Genomic DNA, 22,813 nt, shown 5'->3' with positions numbered 1-22,813 from the left:
CCTCTCCTCTCCTCTCCTCTCCTCTCCTCTCCTCTCCTCTCCTCTCCTCTCCTCTCCTCTCCTCTCCTCTCCTCTCCTCTCCTCTCCTCTCCTCTCCTCTCCTCTCCTCTCCTCTCCTCTCCTCTCCTCTCCTCTCCTCTCCTCTCCTCTCCTCTCCTCTCCTCTCCTCTCCTCTCCTCTCCTCTCCTCTCCTCTCCTCTCCTCTCCTCTCCTCTCCTCTCCTCTCCTCCAAAAGAAAATCATTGGAAAGGAAAAATCTCTTCAAAAGGCATGCACAATTCCCACAAATTTTCCTTCTTTAAAACATTTAAAGCTGAAAAAAATCAGATTGCTTTCCCATGTCTTTTTTTCTCCTGTGTTCCTTTTTTTTTTACTGCGTTCTACCTGTAAGTTGGGTCTATCTGTCTGGACCTTCTGCATATTTTTATCAAACTTAAGTTACCAAAGCACAAACAACAGAGAGAAATTTTACACATGAAAGTGTTTTATACAAGCTTTATTTTAAAAGGCACATTTTCAAATGTAATTTCAGGCCTACTACCTTTGAGACTTATCATTCCTGTACTGCAGAAAGTGCTGTTTTTTACTGATTTCCCTCATTTAAACATTCATCTTCAAGGTGGGGTATTAAAAAATTGTTTTCAGTATGTGGTTTCAGCCTTAAAAATATATATATTTGTTTGAAAATATTGAAGAAAAAACGTGATGGAGTACCATCAGTATTTCTATAAAAATGATTGCGTCACTCCAGAAAGGCTTAATAAGACCAGTATAAACAAAAGGGAAGGAAGAAATTACATGTTAAAACATTTGCTGAGTCTTCTCGTTTCGTTGCTGCTACAGGGACGTGACAGAGATAAAGAAAGAATATGGTGTGCTGTAATTATACCTTGAACTGGAAGCTTCCTGGAGAGATGTTTCCAAGTCCAGTTTAGAGCAATCTGCTCATTTATCCAAATTAGCCTGAGTGCAATCTCCAGAGTCTCACAGATTTACTTTTGAACTCAATTGATACAAATTATCTTTTAATTATATGATAAGTCCATTTTCTCCCTTCCATAGGTAAACTACTGACACATTTTTTCTTGGAAAAGTATTTTCTCACATTAACGCCAAGTTATTGTCACCTTTGTCTTGGGGATTCTTTTCATCTGATCATAAATTACTAATTTTGTCTCAAACACAATCCATTTTAGTCATTCAGAGAGGTAGAAGGTTTGCATTTCATTTTACAATGTGAACTACAGTGCCAGTATAGGCATTGTGATGGTCCAGTAGGTTTCATTTCATTATTTAACTTATTCTCTCAGACAGCAAGTGTGGCCAAACCCCTGGAGCAATTAGATGTTGTGTTTGTGGTCCATTCTCTCCAGCTGATGTTTGAATGTTTTTAATGCACTTCATATTAAAATGCTTCCCAGAGAAGTTCAAAGAAATTAATTACACCCTTAGAAGGAAAACAAAAACTGAAGCCAATATGCATTTAATTGCATCTCACATACATTGCTACACAAAAGCATTTCAGCAAATTAGTCTAGTGGTACTTATTCACTGGTTCACCAGCAATGGTTAGGTGAATTAATCTCATGACTAGTCTCCTTGATTCTATAGCTGTAAGCAATGGTGATAGAATTCATCAGCTTTTAAAACAAAAAATATTCAGTGTAACCATGTAGTTAAAGAAGTCTACTAGGAAGGACATGATCCTCTAATTGGTGGTGCTGGATCATCTGGCAGTGTCTTGCACTTTGAAAATTTTAGCAGTAAGATTTTGTGATATGAAGAAAGCATTCAAAGCCTCTTCTGAGCGATACAGAACTTAATCAAATACATCTGGTAGAATTAATGGGGAAAGCAAGCTTTTAATTTGATGAGAAGCATTTTTGTAATGGTACAAAAAAGACTTTTTTTGTAATGGTAATGTCTCTAACTATCTGATCTACTAATTAAGTATGTAAAGGACTAACAAGATCAGAGTTTATAGTAAGCAGAATTTGCACACATTAGTCAAGAGGTACATAAACCTGAACAAAAACATCTTTTTGAGAGGAGAATGTTCCAGCATGTGACAGCTTAAAAAAAAAAACAAACCGGGAATGATTATTGAAGACCTCAAGCTGATCCAAATTAGTGTTTTCCTTGGTTTTACAAAAACAAACCCTGCTCTTTTTAGAAAGACAAAAACTGCTTTCAATTTTACACCAAAAAATGTAATACATTAATGTAACGCATAAACAATATTAATTTGTTTGATTTTTGGGGATAAGGCGAAGTTTTTTCCAAATTTTTGCACTGAAATTCATTTGTTCAGTTAAGTGGCATGACACAGCTATTCTTTTGAGGTGTTATGTGTTTTAACTGACTGAGATAGTTATGTCAGGAGAGAAGTACAAGTCTCTGTGTTTTACTGCAATACAGAATTTTAAATTTGGAAACCTTAAGATTAGCAAATATTGTGGAGTGGGAGTTCAGAAGACAGGATAGAAATTTTTTAAGCAATGATTTTTAAAATTTCAATAAAATTTAAACCCAACCTATTTACTGAAAATTAAAATGCTTCATAGAAAATAAAAGACAAGCAGACTTTTCTGATTGGAGGCCATTCATCAGCAATATTTATTTATGAAAATCCAGGGCCATTCTGGAATGCCAGGAGCTATGTCAGGGGGTCACAGCTGCATGGATCCAGTACTGAAAGTGACATATTAAATAATCTGTCACTGCTGTTCCATTCTAGCTCACACAGAGATACTTTCTTCTGAGAAACAAAACAAAATACAAAATTCATCTCCTTCTCTGAATTATCCTTGGAAGACAAGCTCTTTACATATCTGTATTGTGAACTCAGGGTAACTGACCTCCTAGTTTAGGTGCCCGAATTAGACAATGTTACCTTCTGCCATTCAAGGTTAATGTAAGGAGATAATTTTCTTCCAACTCCTTTATATTCCATTATGAAAATAACTCTATTTGAATAATGATTTATTGGTGAATAAATTAATTTCATTCTGAGGGACAAAAAAGAGTTTCCTATGGTGAAAGAATAGTGGAAGAGGGTGGCATATAATAAAGCCAGAGACAGCAAATGACAGAGAAAGAATTAAATTTGCAATGTGTTAACAAAGACTGAGATTGCATGTGCATTTCATTGTATTTCTGCTAAAACTGACAATAATGTGTTTCTTGCTAATTAAAGATGCAATCTCTTTTACTTGCCATAGGTCATAAAACTGACAGTTCCTTGTGCAAAGAAAATGCAGATTTTCATATCCTGCAATGTTTTAGATAATAATTTTATCAGAACAGACACAGAATTCTTAACTCATGTTTGCCAGTGTCATATCAACTAAGAAGAGCAGAAGCATTGTACCACCAAGACCTTAAAAAGGTATTTCCTAAGAAAAACCCTCAAGAAAATTTGAAATATTTTGTGTAAAATTTAGATTTTCTACTGATTTTCCACAGCTGCGGAAATTATGGACTATAGTTTCAAAAAACTTTGTATTGCTGTGGAATGTTTCAGCTCATCTTAACAGAGAGAAAAAAGAACCAGAATAATGTGATTTGAAGTCTTCTGATTAAGTAGCTCTGTCATGGTCACCATTCTAGTATATAATAGCCTAGATAATGTTAGATTTATGTAATTTTTTTTGTTTTTGACTTAGTACATATACATAAGCACAATGTTTACACCTTCCTCAGGAAAAAAATCTCTTAGGATAAAAGAAGAAAACTAATTTGCCAGCATTCTTCATAATCCTATGGGCAAGTGTTGGGAAGGAGGAAAGTTTGACAAGATAGTCTCACACATATGTACGCTTAGCAGAGAGATTTTTAAATGTGGAGTCTGATGAAGGAATAGAGTTGGAAGCAAGTTTTGATATAGGAGTAAAGAATTGCTGAGCCAGTCTTACTGGATAACCAAGGAGGCAAAGGGTGTGTTAGTTAGAAGGGGTTTTTATGACTTAGAGCAAAGGATAAACCCACCTCAAACAAGAAGGTGTTTTTACCAAGCAAGAAGATAGCACAGGCAAACAAGCCTGCCGAAGTGGCAAGTAGAAAAACGGTCTCAGAATTTTCCACTGCAAGAAAACTGAATAACAACTCCTAGCCTAAACTGTAATGTACTGACTTTTAGTGATTGGAGAATAGTAACATGAATATGGCAATGATAGTAGTTATGATAGGCTATAGATAATAGTCAAGGCACAGATTGGTTCTACTGTATTAAGAGGTTCAGCAAAGTATATAATGCATTGTAACCAAAATCAAAGGGTCTCCAGGCCTGCCTGCAGCTGGAGCTGACAGCTGTAGGCACAGGCTCTGTCACCCACAACCCTGGGCTGCTGCAACGTCTTGGATGGAATAAACTGCATTTTGGAGAGGTGCCTGGAGTCCCGCATCCCTCATTTCAGCTCTTGCAGGCAAGGCTTTCTGTCTTCATTAAAAGACAGAAAACACAGAAAACACAGAGACAACTGCAGGTTGTCTCTGTAATTTTGCCTTGTTGTATAAGACAAGTTTATTGTTACCAGTTTCAGCAATGCAACACGTGACTTAACATACTTTATAAATTAGGACTCTGTTCTGAATATCTTTCATTGTTTTCCCAGAAGAACCTACTTTTAGGCTGTTGTAGAGACTATTTTCATAAATGATCTAAACTCAGGTCTCAGTTTCTTGCCATTCTTAAATTTATTCAGCCTACTTTTGGGGAAGGAAAAAGCTAACTCAAAGAGGAGCAGAGAATATTTCAAATATTCAAATTCTGACAAATCTCTCACTCTTCCAAGGACCTAATGAATGGGTTTAGGTTTTGACAACTTTATTTTTTAATTAAAAATAGTTAAATATTACAGAATTTGTAAACCACTTATTTCTAGTAGTCTGAACTTGCATTATTATCTCATTATAAAAAGTAATTTGTGTATTCACTACATAATGCAGAAAAGTTATAGGCATAATGGATTGATTGCAAAATGACCAAGTAAAATAATTTCTTGAATAGTCTATGTTATTACACCAGATATTCTTCTATAAAAGCTGTCAGGGTTGAATAATTACATTTATTGTCATGGTTAATGCTGATTCCCCTAACCAAGTGACCCTGCCCAGGACCTGACTGGTGTCTTTCACCACCATGAGGATGCTAATGCAGCTGATGACAATGAGGCAACACAAGACTGAAAGGCAAATTAATGCAAATGAGACTTTTGACTGTAAACTGCTGTTTCTCAAGGCAATTCTTCCTAGGTCTAAGAAGAACCTGTGAATTCTGCAAACAGAGCTCTAAAGAGTGTAGCTGCTTTGTTGATTCTGTATTTAGAATACATTTCAAAATGTCCTTTAAATTGTAGAGATGGTTATCACTGAGTTTCTTAGTTCTAATGGATTTTTTACTATTATGGGAGTGCCCCATCAGCTTTGCATTTATTAGGTTGCTGTACTCTCAATAGTGTAACCAGAACAGTGTTCACTGGAGTGTACATCTGTAGAAGAGACACCTTTCTTGTAATCATAATTAATGGCCAATTAGAATGTCATGTATTCTGTTCCTTTTTTATCTTGTTTTGTTTTTAAAAATTACTTTTATGGGTTGTAAACCCTAAACAAAACTGAAAATGGGTTCTTTGCTGTGCTTCTTAATTTTTACTATGCATAAAAATTTTCTCAGAAAATCTTACATTAGAATAAAATGATTGAGGTTTATCAAAACTAGATAAAATATTGATTTTGAATTAAAACTCCAGATTTGTAAAGACTGAACCACAATTCAATGAAACACTATTCTAGTTGCCTTAGAGAAGCTCTGGTTATATCAGTCCTGTATCTTGTGTGAACATGTGAGATGGCTGTTTAGAAGATTTTACTTTTTCTCTAAAATTAATTTGATAAAAGTTCTGTTACAGAAGAGCTGACTATAGCCCAAAAAGTCACTATTTAAAGTATTTTTCCCCAAAATGCTTCTCATGAAATTGTTTATTCTGACTAGCCAGCTAATTAATAGTGTAGATCTGGGTTCTTACTAATACTCTAGAGTTTTCTCATAAGACAAAATATTTCTAGTTGAAAAAATACTGTTTTCATGAAATGAAGTTTTAAGGAAACATATATGTTTCAATGTAGTTTTATGAAATGTTGACAGGCTTGGCTGGACTATTGTTCAGTGTCCTTTCCATTTTGTCAGTAACAATCAGTTTTCCAATGTCAATGGAAACTGGAGTCTCAGGTTCTAATTTTCAAAGACTCTGAACATCTTCCTCACAGAATTAGGAGATTTTTCCTGCTTTCTGCAAATTAAGCTTTTTTTAATGCTTTGAAAAGTGAGAAAATCTTTTCAGAGCTTTGGAATTTTTTGTGAGACAGGAATGGTGATGTTTAACCAACCGTGTTAATTTACATGAGATATGTGGATAAAGTAATTTTTTCTTTTCTATTAATTCTATCCAGGATCAACACTGTAATAAATCAGTATAAGACTTTCTTTAACAAGAACAGAGTAGAGCTTCAGGGTGATGATGAGAGTGACAGAATTCATGCCACATAATGACAGAACCCAGTATTCCTAATGCATGCACTGGAGCATATTCCTTACGGAATAAGTCAGAGAAAATAATGTGAAGGTTAAAAAAAAAAGTGCTGCTAGCCTTTCGTGCTTCCTCCAAAATTATCCTGGTCCACTACACTCATTCTTTCACACACACAAAGTGGTGTTTAAACTTCCCCTCAGATACATATTTAGTCTTTGCTTTTCTAGTTTTCATAATGGCAGCATCCCCTTAAATTATCATTCCAGTATTAGGAACTTTATGTAAAGAATTCCAAATAAGCTGAGGGAAGGAAGGATCATGACTTGAGCTGATCCCCCACTGCCCTCACAAATCCTCTGCCACATGAGCAAGGAGTCCAGAGAGAGCACCCTCTCCCCTTCCCTGGATCATCATGAAAGCATTGAGGACACTGCCCCCTTCCCAAACAGTGTTAAAGGCTTTATTATGTGCAAGACCCATTTTCTCCTGAAGTAGTCATCCCTGTTGAAAAGGAGGAAAACCAGCATTCTGTTAACCATTATTTAGGGAATCTGAACAAGTGCCTTTGTGCTCACATCTTCATCATAGATGAAAATTTGAGCACGTTTGGATCCAAAGATACGTGTAGAGAAACCACAGAAATAGGTAAAGAGAGAGGGATATTCTGAGAGCTCATTTGCACAGTGTTAGAATCTGGGGATAAGTTTTGAAGAGAAAAGGTAAAATTTTAACACATATATGAAGAAACTTCCAAATAGTATTTTTGATTCCAGTTCCCTGCTATATTGCACTTTTTGTAATAACAGATTACTGTCTCAAGTGGAGACATTTTATATTCATTTTGTGTGGTAAAAACTTGCCATACTATGTTCAAAAAAATTGACTATCAACTTTTAGTGCACAAGAACTGAGGGAAATTTTTTATTTTATTCTACTTTAACTCTTGCAAATTAAGAATTCTTAAAAATTTAGAATTCTTAAAAATTAAGAATTCTTTGCAAACAAAGAATTCTTCTAGTGGAATAAAGCACTATGGAATAAATCTACTATGGATTTTAAAAAAGAGTCTTTTAGGGGATGTATTCCAGATAGGATGCTGAAATCTGCCTGCTTTGAATTTAGTTCTAATACTGCTGAGTCAGAGGTTATGCATCTGACCCAATAGCATCAGGGAAAACATCCTACAGATGCACATCCCTTCACAGAAGTTCTATGCATGTGCTTAGGCACAGAATGGACATTTACCCTCAAACACAGGAGTTAGGCACAACTTCACTGTGTGAAGTCAGTGCTTTAGTCATGATTGATTTCAAGGTATTTATTTTATTTTTGCCAGCAATTTACCACTTTGGGACATTTATTTTATATAGTAGGGCACTCTTAGTCAGCACATATATTGCTCACAAACCTGGAAGTTCAGTTGGCCCCTGAAGATGTCTTAGCCCACCTAGCCCAGAGAATGGACTCTCCTGTGTGTTACTGAATCTCATAAAGGACAGTGCAGTTTTGAACCCTTTATGAAACTACAAGACTTAGCAGGACAAAATCTCAAGATCCTTTTAGAAATTGAGTCCCACTCTGTGCCAGAACATTATAAATCAACTTTTCACAAAATAGTCCCTAAGCTCAATCCCAAAATAGTCCCTAAGTGCAGTCTCCCACTAAGATGTAACGTGATAAGAGTTTTAAAGATAAACAAAAGAAAAGAAACCTATGAGAACCATGCTGGTATAATTGTATTAGCCAGATATTTCTGCTGAGTGGTTACTTGTGAAATTAAAATTAATTAAAGTGTTGGTAAAAATCATACAAAATTGTTAACAGCCAATTTTGTAGAAAGTCATCTGTGAATTTGCATGTTCTGGTACTTGTGGATTCTCAGAGATGCTAGGATTCCATTAGGTTCACATTTTACCTTTCAAAATTCAGAAAGGGAGAATGTATTTGGAATGTTTTTTATAAGGAACTGGAACTCTAGACATAGTGGAGTCTTAACGTAAACTGTACATAGTATATGAAGCCTTGAGCAATGCTGTGATGGGTAGCATAAGCCAATACTTTTTTAGATTAAATGTGTTTATATATATTTATTTATCTTATATCAAAGAGGGAATGCAACAAAGAGCAAAATATTAAGACAGTAGGTGATGTAGTTATAACTACAGCTTGAATTTTATTAGAGGAAGAAACTGAGTTTGCTTTTTTAAATTTCATAGCTGTTTTGATTTTGCTTATGATAATTTTTCTAAATTAGTTGTAACTGTACGAATCCCATGCAGGTTAATAGCAATTAACTCAACCTAAGGAACTGTTTGAGAAAATTTAGTATTCCTGTGTTCTACTGCATTGTTTCACCAGATAACCTGGTGAAACAACACAGTAGAAACCTGGTGATAACCTCGGGATAACCTGCTGCCTTGCTTTTTCGTCTAACCATTGATTTGTATTAGTCAGTAGCCCCACTACTTGTACAGCTTCACAATTTCAACAGCTCCATCAATGACCATGATCATGTCAGACCAGAGTGTTCTTGAAAGTTTCTGCCTTTTCTGTGGTCTTAAACTGTTTCCCTTGAAAACTGCATTTTGCTAATATTTCATGTCACCAGAAAGAAACTTCAGTAATAATGATATTGAAGAGGACTGACCTTCCTTAGGGAAGTTCCTACCTAGAAATAGCCCTGACTCTCCCTGCTGTCCCCACTCATTTTGTACATCAGAGGTAAGCTCAGAGAAGTAACAGGGTGGTATGTGGTATGGAAAAATTGTATAAAAATTTGGAGTGTGGAGTCACTGTCACTGCAAATGTTTAATGAAAGACTAGATGTGGAACTTAGTGCCATGGTGTAGTTGACATGGGGGTGTTCATTCAAAGATTGGACTTGATGTTCTTAGAGGTCTTTTCCAACCTAATTGATTCTGTGATTCTGTTCATTATGTGGAAAGTCCAGTTAAGTGTAGATCGGGTGTTATTACCCTTTTTGCTGTTGTCTTCAATAACGTGTATTGGAGCAGTTCATTAGACATCTGACTGGAAATGTAATAATGAAATGCATTCTTTTGTACTTATATAAATATATACCCTCTATATTTTTTTCTAATTCTTTCTTTTTATTGTCACTTCTTACACTTCCAATGCCACACAATCTAAAGGCAGAAAGGACAGACAGAAAGAATAATATTGCCTCAGAAGCCATAAAAAGTAATAGATTATCAGGAGAAAAGTACAGTCTCTAAGATTCTCACCCTTTTTTTCATGACTTTACAGTGCAAACTATTCTGCTTTCTGATGCTCTTCTCTTTCTGATGTTCTTCTGTTTTGGTTCTGCATTCCTGTTAAACACAGTTTTTTACAGTGTATTTTCCTGCTCTCTGAGATGTTCCCTTTTTGCTGGTAGTTGATATCCTCAAAAAGGTGCCTTAACGTGACCTATTCATGATGCCTATTTACCAGTGAAAGTGATACCTATCTTCCTTTACTGATTCTTTCACTAAACATCATGAACTTTAGTAGGAAAAGCAGTAAAGAGGACAAGAAGCAACACCACACAAAAGGGCTCTTCATCATTCATTACTTGAGAAAAGCTGATTTGCAGGAATAATTCCCTATAGGTATTATTACATAATACCCAGTAAGGTCATTTGAAGTCTGTATTCTGAATCTGTTAAAATAAGAAGCTCTAATCTTGTAAAAATGTTTATTTTCTCTGATTGTCATGATTTCCAGGATGCCTGGACAAAACTAATATTATAGAGGAGCTATTGCATTTATCATCATACAGAAGCACAGCACTTATCTCACAATATTACTTGCTTTCAGTTGTTGTTACCATCATTTGGCTAGGAATGAACTAAAAGAAGTTGAAAGTAAGAAAATGTCACTAGCACTGTAAGAATTGAAAGATTCATGGTTTTAATTGAAATTTCTGTGTTATCTAATTTTCTTAAAGGTTATAATACTATAAACACAAAAATAAATACATAATATATAAATATATAATCCTTTTCTGAAATTATAAAGATGATAATCAATTAGAAAAATCACCAAGTTTTTATAGAAATAAAGAATGGATAGCTAAAGCACTAATCACATTTTTACTCAGGAAAAGTAAAAATTGTACCTATTTGGTACAAAAGAATTTCAGTGTCTTCAGTGATATAGTTGAAATACAAGAGAAATCGGTAGAGCTGAAATACAAGAGAATTTGAATTACATATTCAAATAAGGGGTCACAAAACCCCTTTTTGTCACTTTTGTCTGAGTTTTGGAAAATACAATGCTTCCCTAAAAGTACTGATGATGCTCTCTTCCTAAACTTTTTGAAGGACCCTTCATCACAGGCTCAGTGTGAGCTCTGGTAACTCAGCTTTGAAACAGAGATGTTTGTTTTGTAGAACACTCAGCAGGGGTTCACCTCGCTTCTCTGAGGACTTGTGTTTTTTTTTCCTTTTTTTTCACCCTCAGAAGTGCTGGGGAGGTTCTCCTGCTCTCTGCATGAGCCAGTGTGCAAGCATACTTTCACCCAGTCTTGTATCTCCATCATTTTGATCATGTGCCTGACCTGCTGACCTGACCCTTTGGCTTTGACCTAGGGCATACCTCTTCATTACCACCTTTGCCCATCAATTTGGACTTTTGAACTGTTTTTCTCCTGCCCAAGTGCTGTGGGACTGCAAACTTTTATGGCAGAATCCTGTTCCTTTCTGTGTTGCTGTAAGTCTGAGCTCCCAGCTCTCCTACCCTTTCTTTGCTGCTCCCTGAGATGTGCTAAATGCTTTTCATGGGACCTGGAGTCTGCCAACTGATTTATTCCACAGAAACTATCTTTCATATTAAGTCTGGGCTGCTGAGGAAAGGTATTGTGCCCCAGTGCTGTCATCTGGCTTTAGTAGATTTTCTTTTACACACTTTAATTCACATCTTCATTTGGACACTTTTATTTCTTGAGTAGCATTGTAGGTCTATTTAATAACATATTAATAAGCTACTGAAGCTTCATTAGAACACCTCAAAATCATTATTTTCAAAGATGTTTGTGATGCTATGTCAGAATTAATAGTTTTTAGCTGTTGTATTTTTTCTCTTTCATTATTCGATGGAACTAATATTGGCCTAAAGGATAATGACTTCCGCCACTTATAGATATTCACCTGAAATCAATTTGCAATGAAATGCAGGAACAATTTCAAAATCAGTTAACCTTAAACTCAGATATGCCCCAAAGTTAGGTTGCATGGGGGTTTTCCCCACAAAAATCTGGTTTTTAGGAGCAATTATCTGTGTCTGTGATACTGTTTTCTTTGATGTAAGTTCAGTGGAGTAGTGAAAAGAACAAGGAAAGAGGCAAGAGTCTAATTGTAGCATGATTCTTAGTCTGCGCTAATATGGTTAAATAAAGAAATACCACATAGGGAGAATCTATTTTGCATTTCCCCAGGGCAACCTTTTACTCCTGTTATTTCTCCATACACAGGTCTACATATAAAATAGATACACTACACCCTCCAAAGAAAAAGCAAATCCCTTCAAGCCCCTGACAGCGTCGTTCTAACAGATCAGTGCTGGTGTCTGTGAAAGTTCCTGAACTGTTATGAAACTGGTTTTGACTCACAAATCTTATCTTTGCATTTAGTCTACAAATATGACCTTGTTTTCATAATGACCTTTTGGAATTCAGGCAAATCCAGAGGATTTTTTGGTCACACTATTACTTTATTGAAAACCCAGGAGAATACTCAGTCTCAGACATTTTTATAACTTCAAACTATATCTCAGAATTTTTCTTTCTTTGGTAGTAAATTACAGTTATTTCAAGGCTACATTACATTATTTTCCCTAGATTTTGCCTCTTTTTTGCACCTGGACCCTCTTAGTATCACACTCAGGCTCAGACTGGCAGTAATATTAGTAAGTAATAGGTTTTTTTTTATTTTGGGTCTGATAATAGATTTTCTCTCTGTCCTCAAAAATACTGCATAAACCAGAGTGTTATGTGTTTTAACCATTGTTTTTCATGTTTAAAATCTATTAATACATTATCAATATGTGTGTTTATCTATGGCAGAACAGTACAAACATGCACAATATTATCAAAGACTGTGCATTATCACAAAATCATGGAAAAGACCTCAAGATCACGAAGTACAACCTTTGACTGAATACCACCTTCTCAACCACAGCCCTAAGTGCCATGTCCAGTCATTTCTTAAACACCTCCAGAGATGGTGACTCCACCACCCCCCTGGGCAGCCCATTCCAATGCTTGACCACTCTTTCCATGAACAAATTCTTCCTGATATCCAATGTGAATCTTCCCTGGCACAGCTTGAGGCCATTTCCCCTTGTCCTATCACTTGTTGCCTGGGAGAACAGGTTGATCTCCACCTGGCTACGCCCTCCTTTCAGGGAGTTGTGGAGATCAATAAAGTCCCCCCTGATCCTCCTTTTCTGCAGATTACACAACCCCAGCTCCCTCAGATGCTCCTAACAAGACTTGCTCTCTAGACCCTTTCCCAACTTCATTGCTCTTCTAATTTTTTTCCCCTACATCTTTCAGAGACCAAATAATTAGATCCTATAATGACCAATATACATCTTGTTTCAGTCATTGCAATTGGAAGGATCTTTTGATGTGGAATGAAGAACGAATTGTTAAAAACAAAATAAATCAGGTGAAGTTTCTTCTTGTTAAGCATGCATCTCGAGACTTTGCTCATTAAAATAGCCAGTCCAAATTTACACTGAAAACCATCTTTTTTTCCTATCTTCACAGGCATATAATTTAAACATTAATTTTAAATAGCTTCAGGGCTGTTGGACAAGTAATGAAGGCTTTTCTTGTTAGTTTCATTCACTTTTCTCAACCAGCCTTTAGTTTCTTAATGAAGAGCAGAAAAGTTTCAAAGTTGCAGAATGTAAGAGAAGATAACATAATTTCTTCCAAAATGGGTGAGCAAATAAAACCACTTTGACTGTTCCTAGAAACCCATAGAACATCCATCTTCTCATCAAATATGCGGGTGCTAAGGCTGGAGTCTGTGTCTAACAGAGAGTGGAAGCAGCATTCTAATATTCCCTGCTCCCTTTGCTCCAACGGAAATAATTTCACAAGGCTTAAGTTGGAAAAGAAATAGAATTAATGGCTCTGGGAAAGTTGAGAATTTTACAGGTTTTCATATTTTACATTTTTTTTCCACTTTTTTTTTTTTTGTTTTTAAAGCATGGAGAAGACTCCTATGTGTTTTGAACTGGCTCAGGTTTCTCAGGTATTATTTCTAGACCTAAAGTCATAAGCATTCTCTATCTTGAGATTGATATGGAAGATAAACATGGATTCTGAGCAGCTTTCTGAACTCTTTCTCCAACTATATAATCCATGTGCACAGTAACCATGTTCATTATCATAAAGTGACTACTTATGAGTAAAATGTTATTACAATACCACAGTTATCTGGATGTTGAAGAGAATAGTTTGAATTTATGCTACACAAGATATCTGCATAAGTTTGGAAACAATTCAGTATTAGTACAGATTTATGTGATGAAAAATACCTGTATGACTTTCATAACTGACTTTATAGCTTTTTTTCCCCCTTGGAATAAATGCTTTTACATCATTAGAATAAAGAATGAACAGTTCAACAGTAGGATGGCATTTGCATGGAATAAATAATATGCAGAGGAGTAATAAGTTCCATAAGTACATTGAAATAGAATAATAATAGCATAGTACTGCTTGTATTGCCTACGCTACACAAGTGTTTGGTTACCTACACTGAACATCAAATACTCACTGCAAAATTTAAAGTGTAATATGCATGCATTGACTCTTTCCTCACAGTGTCAGTCTCATACCATGTGACCAAGTTTCTTAAAATCTCTTTCTTTTGGCACAATTACAATAAAATTGCATTATAAAATATTTATGTTACATATGTTGATACATCATTACATTAACTTCAGAATGGAAAGATTTGCTGTAAACCTGTAAGCACTTGTGAAGTGTGCCATCATTGTGGGGCAATACATGCTGCTGGCTTAACCTCATGGCTATAAATGCCTTACACATATAATCCTCAAACTCTCTTTTCAAATTTTAGTTTCGTTTTTTTGTCTATTAAATAATAGTGTGATTCTTAAAATAGTCTGTCACTGTCCTGTTATATGCCATAGTTTGTTTATTGTGATACAGAGCTAGAATGTTTGTTGATAACAAGTATGGCTAACTGCGTTAGCAGTGAATATATGACACTGAAGCCTCTTTCTTTACATGTGTGATTTTTCTTCTAAAGCTTTCCCTCATGGAGGACTCAAGTTCATTTTAGTCTGGTATCACCACACTTCCAGAGCTATGTGTTAAAAGAATGCTTACATGGATATAATAACATCACTTTACCTACTGTGCTTAGAAAGCCGTATGAACCTCAGTCTTTGACTCAGGTCATAATTTATGGATATGTTGCCATCTTTCATAATACAAATCCTAGACTGTTGGTAGCACAGCAAATGCTTTCCCTCTTAAGGGAACTTCTGTAGACCATATCCTCTCAGAAACACTCAGCTAGTGTTTCTCTGTTTCTGCACAAGACTTCTGACCTAACGCAATCTGTGATTTTCCTTTTGCTGGAAAGAACTGACGGTAATAAAGAAGTCCATATATTCCCAACTCAGATCGTCTTCCATAACTTTTACATATAGACACTTTGTACCTTAAGAATTTTCAATATAATTGATGTTACAATTCCTGCTAAAAGCAGTGATAAAATTCACAGATCTTACAGGGAAACTCTATCTGCGAGCAAGTGAAGGAAGAACACAACCTCCTGCTTGTAAAACGCAAAATGGGATTCGGGACAGCGCGATGTTAGGAAGCCGTTCAGGAAGCGTGGAGCTCACGCATTTAGTTTCTGTGCCCGCAGCCTGGCTGCCGAAGGTTCGTGGTGAGGAAAGGCTGACCGCGGCGGCTGTCCGCACTCGTCCCAGGCATTTCAGCTGCTCGACACCCGGGAAGGGGGACACCTCTAGTTCCGCAAAGAAAGCAACTCACCTGAGCAGGACCGCAGCTTCCCACAGATAGAACCCCGAGACAGCCGCGCGGAGGTACCTAATCCGGCCCATGCTGCTCGGCGACGCGGCGGAGCCCGGGAGCGGCGGTGTCGGAGGCATCGGAGGGGCTGCGCGCCGCGGCACCCGCGGGCGGGCGGGCGAGCGGGCGGGCAGCAGCCCAGCACCCTGGAGAGCTCCGGCGGCTCCTCGCCCGCCGCCCGCCTCAGCGCCTGGCGGCGCCCCGCGCCCTCCCGCTGGGCCCCGCCGCGCCCGCCCCGCCGCTCCGCATCGCAGCCGAGCGGGAGCCTAATCCCAGCCGCGGCGGCGGCGCCGAGCCGCGGCGGCGGCGGGAGCCCCCCTGCCCGCCCGGCTGCCCCCGGCTCCTGGCAGCAGCCGGCGCTCGGCCGCCGGACGCATGCCGGGCACGGGGCGCGCCGCGGCCGGCGGCGGGGCGGGCGGGAGGCTGGGCCGGGCCGGCTGCGGCCGCCCCCCGGAGAGCGCGGCCGCCGCGGGGGGCGCGGGGCGGGACCGGGCGCGGCGGCGGCGGCGGAGGCGAGGGGGCGCCCTGGAGGGCCCGCCCCGGGCCGGGAGGGTGCTCCGCTGGGGCTGGCTGTGCTCAGAGCGGCTCCGGCCCGAGCGCCTTCCCTGCCGCGGGGACTGGGGCGGCCGAGTCGATGCCTACACGGGGTAGCGACCGTCAGAGAGGTCGGGTGAACTCACTGAACCTCGGGTCTCGGAAAAGACTGGGCAAAGAGGGGCCCTTCTGCTTTGCCTGTAGGTCTGGCGGTGGGCTTTTTCTTAGGAAATGGGTGAGGGGGTTGAGAATTTCAGCCTCTTCTTTGAAAATACAGCGCTGATTAACACAGAAAAAGTATTCTATTTTGTTCTATTTGACTTTTTCAGTAAAAAAAAGATGATCTAGAGCCATAGAGTGGGCCAAGAGGGAAACGCAAAGAGTCTGAAAGTTTGACTGGGAAGGAGAGTGGAAGGGATTATGGGAAGGAACGAAGGAGAGAGCATCCTAAGAGGGAAACTGGAAAGTTATTCATGAGAATGGGGGGGGCGACAGAGAATAAAGTTAAAAGTACAGGTGGCAGTAGGAAAGTGACATGTTTGCATTTATTTTCAGAGAAACCAAACATTTCAGGCAAACCAGGTGCTGCTTTCCTTAGCAAGGGTAAGGCTTTATGAGTTGATATTGGGAAATATTGTTTGAGAAATTCTTGTAGGAATCTGTATGGTTTGTGCACAAAGTACAATGAAGGATTTGTCAGGAAGGGCTACACCTGGAGAAGGGCAGAAGGGGGAAATATCTATGGGATTGTAAAGTAGGGCTGCTCTGTGAACCTAAAAGACAATGGCCTTTGAACAGCCATATCATGCCAGGGAGAGCCGGTGGAAAGAGAAATCTGGGAGGTCCAGTTCAGGACAGAGCTCTGCCTTTGTGAACAGCATCTGACTGGGCCCATCTCCCTCTCCTTGATTGCCCCAGTATGATCTGCCTGCTTTTTTTTTTTTCCCTGTAGCCACTAAACAGGAAACACCAACAGTTAGATGGCAGCCCCAATACTCGTGCAGCTCCAATAGCTGCACAGCCCACAGGATTATCTCATGCCAGACTCTTAATAAAAAGCCATAGAAAACTTGAATGCCGAAGACAGAAGCAGATGTGGAAAAAGGCAAAGGTTCAGCAAGATAAGGCACATAAAGCAAAGAAATAGAAACTGAAATTTGAGGGAAGTATAATAAATTCATTACAGAAAAAGGAAGAAGGAAAGAAAGAGAGTGAAATAGAGAAAAACTTTTAACACAGAAAAAAACTCAGTTAAAAGGTCATCAAGTAGAGGAGATGCAGGAAAGAAATAAGAAATAGGGATTTTATGCACTCCTTATGTCCAAAGATAGGCGTGACTTAGAAAGAAGGCATTTCATTAGAAACCTTGAAAGTAATCACATGTTCCACCTGCAGGTATACTGTCTTTTCTTTTTCTCTTTTAATTTCAAAAAATACTCCACATGTGACTTTCACCACAGTTCTTAATTTACATTCTCCGTTTTTACAATATCACTATTCTTTTTTTCTAGCTCTTCTTCAAGGTCGTTCCAAGCAGGTATCACTAAATATTAATGCCTACCACACATTTTAAAGCCAGTTGGGATTTCTTGATTCCTATCAAGTGTATGGAAAAGAATGCACCAGAACATCACTAATAAATTTTCCTCCATTCCCTGAACTTTTTAAATTAGTAGTGTTTACATAAATGAAGGGATGCTCTAGGTTTCTAGGTCCACTTTGCAAAAAGTTGATCCTTTTAGGTTTTTTTTCCTCTTTGTAGCCCTAAATGTCAACAATGATAATGAAAGAAACTTGTTTAAACCTTCAACTGAAAACACAGTAGCAAACAAACTGGCAAATCCCTCTATTTGCTCAGGGACAGTCTGTCAATGCAGGTGCTCTGCAGAATCAGTGGAGTACTTTCTTTCTGTATTTAGAAGAGTTGATTCCTCTCTTTTCTCTTAAAATGAGCATGCAGTGAGGCTGCTTCTCCAGGAGCTATTTATCTTTGTGCATTATGTACTTCAACAGTGAATTGTTCTAATTTAATTTATTTGCACTAAGGCATATGCATTTTATTTTATAGTACTCTTAGTTGAAACTACCATCACAAACTCTCCATGTCTCTAATAGGAACAGTTCTATTAATTATAAATGCAGGCTATACTTTAGATATGCAGAGTTCAAGCTTCTCAAAATCCTTGTGGGAAATAATGTGCTTGCTTGTGCTTTAGGTAGCCAGTTTACTATTGAAATATTTTATTCTGCTTAATGAGACTGTTTTGAAACTTTTGAAAATTTTCTGCTGCTGGTGTTGAGTATTAAAATATTTTCTTCTGAGGGAATTAAAACAACACATCTTGACATATAAAAGGTTCAAATTCAACAAAACACTACTGTTGACTTCCAACTTTGATAAAATATTTTCTAATTGTTTTAATTCACCATATTGTTCTAATTACCATCCTTTTAGTCTTTCCATATCATTACTGGTAGACTTATTTGCTTATTATATAAAGCTAAACTAATGGCTATGTCCCATCTTTAGAAGCTCTTTATGGTATCTTTTGATACTTCTGGCAGTTACAGTAGTTTGAAAGATGAGATTTGTTTGAACATCTATTTTAAAACTAGAATCCAGAAACCAGAGCTTCTGTCTCAAATATTAATGTTGTTTATTTATATAAAAAAATCAAATAATATTGCTCTCAAAACATGGTAGCTGGTGTGTGCCACATGCATAAAAAACTGAGCTGCCTCATTTCTTTTCAGTAGTATTAGGGGTGAATTGAAGAGCATTTCTTACAAATGGAAAACATCAGTATGTTGAAAAAAAGTTTTCACCAAAATATTCTAAAGTCAGTCTCTAATTCTCCTTATAACCAGCAGGCTGGATAGCTACTATATCCCTGATTCAACCATGATTTAGGTATATATGAAAGTAAATCACTTGTGTTTCTGAGCTTGAGAGGTGTTCACCAGGAATAACCTGTGAGGCAAAAACTTTGTATATTAGGACAACAAGAAATATGACAAGTCAATATTATAGTCTGCCTCAGTTTTTTAACACACAATTTATACAACTGAATGCAAGATAATGTAGCTACTTCAAGTTATTCACACAGAAAAACCGAAATGCATATATGGGTAGAAGGATTAATTAATGTGCTTTTTGGTGTGATAGCATTATTCTGGAATATTAAGACAAACTAATTATAGTTGTAGTCATGAGAAGTTATTATTATCATTTTAGTATTTCCAATCATAAACACATTGTGGTTCAGTATGTTTAATCATCCTTAAAAAGGCAGCTGACAAATTTCAAAGGTTTCTGAAAAGAACTACAAGAATGCTACAGCTTGGAGTACTTTTTCTAATATAAGATTAAACTTCATCTTGTAAAAAAACTGAAAGGTCTTTAGGCACCTGCATGAAGTAAAATGAATTGTGAAGTCAAGGTAAAAATCTTAAAGTTTGAAATAATTAGAGGTAGTAAATTGGCAAGCCTGGAACCTGATAAAAGTTGAATTCAGACTAGAAGAAGAATGATCTTACTTTGAAGCAATTAAATTTTTGAAATACCTAAAAAGGGAGCAAAACTGATCACCTTTCTTTAAGGGTTGTACATTCTGGGTTTGGTCCAGAAGCCACTTGGTAAAGTGTGATGACCCTGGAGATTCAGTTCAAGTCAGCCATGGCTCCAATGCTAAAACATGTGAATCTATAAACCCCAAATGCTTTATAATGATACATTCAGCTACAGAGTTAATTACTTAGGAGATTGGCTTCCAAACTGACAGCTGAAAACCCCACATATCATAATGGTAGGGACTAAAGACCTCATTTATGTAGTCCTTACCACACTTGCATTGCCAGTTTGTACATTCTAGCATTTAAAGAGGGTGTCGTGATGGGATATGACATCACTGTAGTTTTAGATACTGGTTTTACTGAGACATGTTTGATTATGTTAATTAGTCTGGCTTTCTCAGTACACAGGATTCCCCAGGATGTAATTCATTCAAGTGTGAAACCCCAGAGGCTTTGACCTATTACTAAACACAAAACTACAAATAGAATATATATGTTTTTCAATGAATACAGTCCTAAAATAGAAAGGCCATTTTTTAAATATGAGAGTAACTTCACTAAAAAGAAAAATGTAGTTGTTCAATGTAGCTCAACAAGCAAGAAAAGGCTTAGAAATGTATTTCAGTCTCTAAAAACAAAGTGGAGTCTGTATGAAATAATTTGCTAGACTGTTTTCTCTAAAAAATGAAATGTGTGTGTCCTCACCACAGAGCTGAAACATTGCATTCTGAAAATGTATTGCCTCAAAAGCAAGACTTGGGATAACTAAAATAAATCGGCTTTTTGGCCATTGCATTTAATTTTGGGGTGCATACAAATAAATTGTTTCTAATTTTTGGTTGAATAAACTTCCAGTCTTTTATCAAACCATGAAACACCAGATTGCATGTTTTTTTCTTCAGATATTTTTTCTTCTCAAACACATTCTACCTTTGACCTTAATTCTCATAAGGCAGATGGAGTTCCTGAGTTCCAGTGGCAGCAGTTTTATCCGTCATGATCTTTAGATCTGTGCTAATCTATATGAGACACCAATATCTGGAGAGGTGGTTTACAGTAGTAATAGAAATTCAAATGCAGGTAAATGGTCTATATTTTATTCTTAGTGTACGATCCCAGTCAATGTTGAGTTATTTCAGTGTAATATGTAAAATTTAATTCAGAGTAATAATATGTCACATGAAAACACTTCCCATCCTGTAAATAACAGGTATATACGTGAAAACACCATCAAGTTTTCTGATATCAAAATATAAAATTATTGTAAATATTAGTCATTTACAAAAAGTTACTTTATAGGGAGACAACTAAGAAAGTATATAAATGCAGTATAAGTTTTTACTCCAAAAGTAGTCATTGCTGAAAAGAAGTTCTGAGGTGTAGCTCATCTGTTGTCCGTGGTGTCTTGACCGTCTTGGAGCAAGATACGATCTTCTCTTTATGTGCTTATAATTTCTGTTTGAAAATAAGAATCAATGTGAACTTTGTATTTTCTCTCAGATATCAGAACAGTCTATAAAGAGGGTCGAGATGCCTATGAGCCATTGAGTGCACAGTTCAATCAAAAACAGAAAGATTTCCAAGTTAATTTCATACTTTGTATGAGACGCTCCATTAATTAATCAAGGGTTCAATCCATTTAACTCTGCTTGGCTCAAAGCAAGTGAGCTGTTCTGCTGGAGTCAGCTGCCCTGTGAGTGTTTTGCTGGCTCAAGCCTCAAGGGAGACCATTCCTGCTAGTTAGTGAGTGCTCCTTTTTTAAAAAATTTAATTACTCCATGTAATCATATTAGAACAATTCTTAAATATCCAGACCCTGGCATTTTCCCAGTATGAAACTTTTAGTTTCTTCTGTCTGTTTGAGTGGGTTCTTTTTAATTCACCCATGGGATAATTTTGCATGCAAAAAAAATAACAGAGAAGCATATTGTACCTGTGCAAATTAACTCCCATGGATTTTGTTGCTAGAAATATGATTGCTTGTGTGTGTAAAACATAGTAGGGCCTGAGACTATTTTTTAATGTAGTTGAAAATCTGTGGGCCTTGTGGTGAGTAGACTTATAATTAGGATGTCTCAATGCTTTATACTTTAGTTTGTGTTGATTTTTGTACTTAAAGAAGGGGTTTAGATATTTTTGAAATCTCTTTGGGCTGGACTACCTTTGTTTCTACAGAAGTATTATAAATTAAAAATTTAAAAAACCCCACCAAAACTGCAAAAAAAACTACTTTCTAAAAGCACTTCTCAGTGGCCATGAAGAGATGCAGCAAAGTCATAGTGACAGCAGGTGTACATAAAAAGAGAGGAATGAAAGCTGGGCATCCAGATTTTCTTATCCTGCCCGATTTTACAGCATTTTCCTTGTTCATCTTGAGAGTATGCAGATTTTGCAGTATGTCCTGTAAGTAAGAAACCCAAGTATGACTTTAGGAAGAGAGTAAATACTAAAGACATAAAACAATGAAAAATCTCCCAGTGATTGTTCTCTCCTCCTTGCTGTGGTTTGTGCTCAGCTCCTTTCTACTGACTGTACAGAATACATGCATCATAAGGATAAAGAAAGGACAAATCTAGTAAGGATATTATGAGCTGTGTAAACAGTCAATAACCTTTGGATTCCTGTATGAGATAAATAGGTTGCAGAAGATCCTTTTTTCCAGGAGATCTGGAAAATGATTCCATAATATAAGACCTGGGCAAGCTTAGTTTAGTAGCTGGCTGTTTACAAACGTTGTTACTCAAAACTAATTCTCAGAGTTGTGAATGCAAATCAAACTATTTTTTCCCACTTTTTCCTTAGTAGCTTTTCTTAAACAATTTTTTACATGTGTTTCACTTGTTATTGACCTGTTTCAGCTAATTAATTTACTGTAAAATGTATTGTTTTTGTGATAATCAATTACATTGCATTGGTTTTGCATTCATTACTTTTTTATATAGAATGAGTGCTTGATGACATATTTTGATTTGCTTATAAGGGCTTGAATGACTGGATCATTTGCATTGAGGTGTAATAATGACTACTATTAGGGAGAAGGCAGATATGTTTATTTGACTTCTCATGTTGCTGTTATTTTTCCATTTGCTTA

At 37.2% G+C, this 22,813-nt stretch overlaps 1 protein-coding gene across 2 annotated transcripts in view; it reads right to left on the bottom strand.

Moving 5' to 3' along the window:
* GLRA3 (glycine receptor alpha 3) overlaps positions 1 to 15,695 on the bottom strand; it is a gene marked incomplete at both ends in the record, with an annotated part of 80,272 nt that extends 64,577 nt beyond the window's left edge. For both annotated transcript variants that reach the window (XM_084204430.1, XM_084204431.1), the window contains one exon: positions 15,577 to 15,695. In XM_084204430.1, the coding sequence (XP_084060556.1) occupies positions 15,577 to 15,695 (119 nt within the window). The remainder of the gene's footprint in view (positions 1 to 15,576) is intronic.
* Positions 15,696 to 22,813: the final 7,118 nt, after the last annotated feature.

The sequence above is a fragment of the Fringilla coelebs genome, assembly GCF_963513975.1.
Source record: "Fringilla coelebs genome assembly, chromosome: 4".
NCBI lineage: Eukaryota > Metazoa > Chordata > Aves > Passeriformes > Fringillidae > Fringilla > Fringilla coelebs.
Note: the sequence above shows the minus strand (reverse complement) of the source record. Positions and strands in the feature narration are given on the sequence as shown.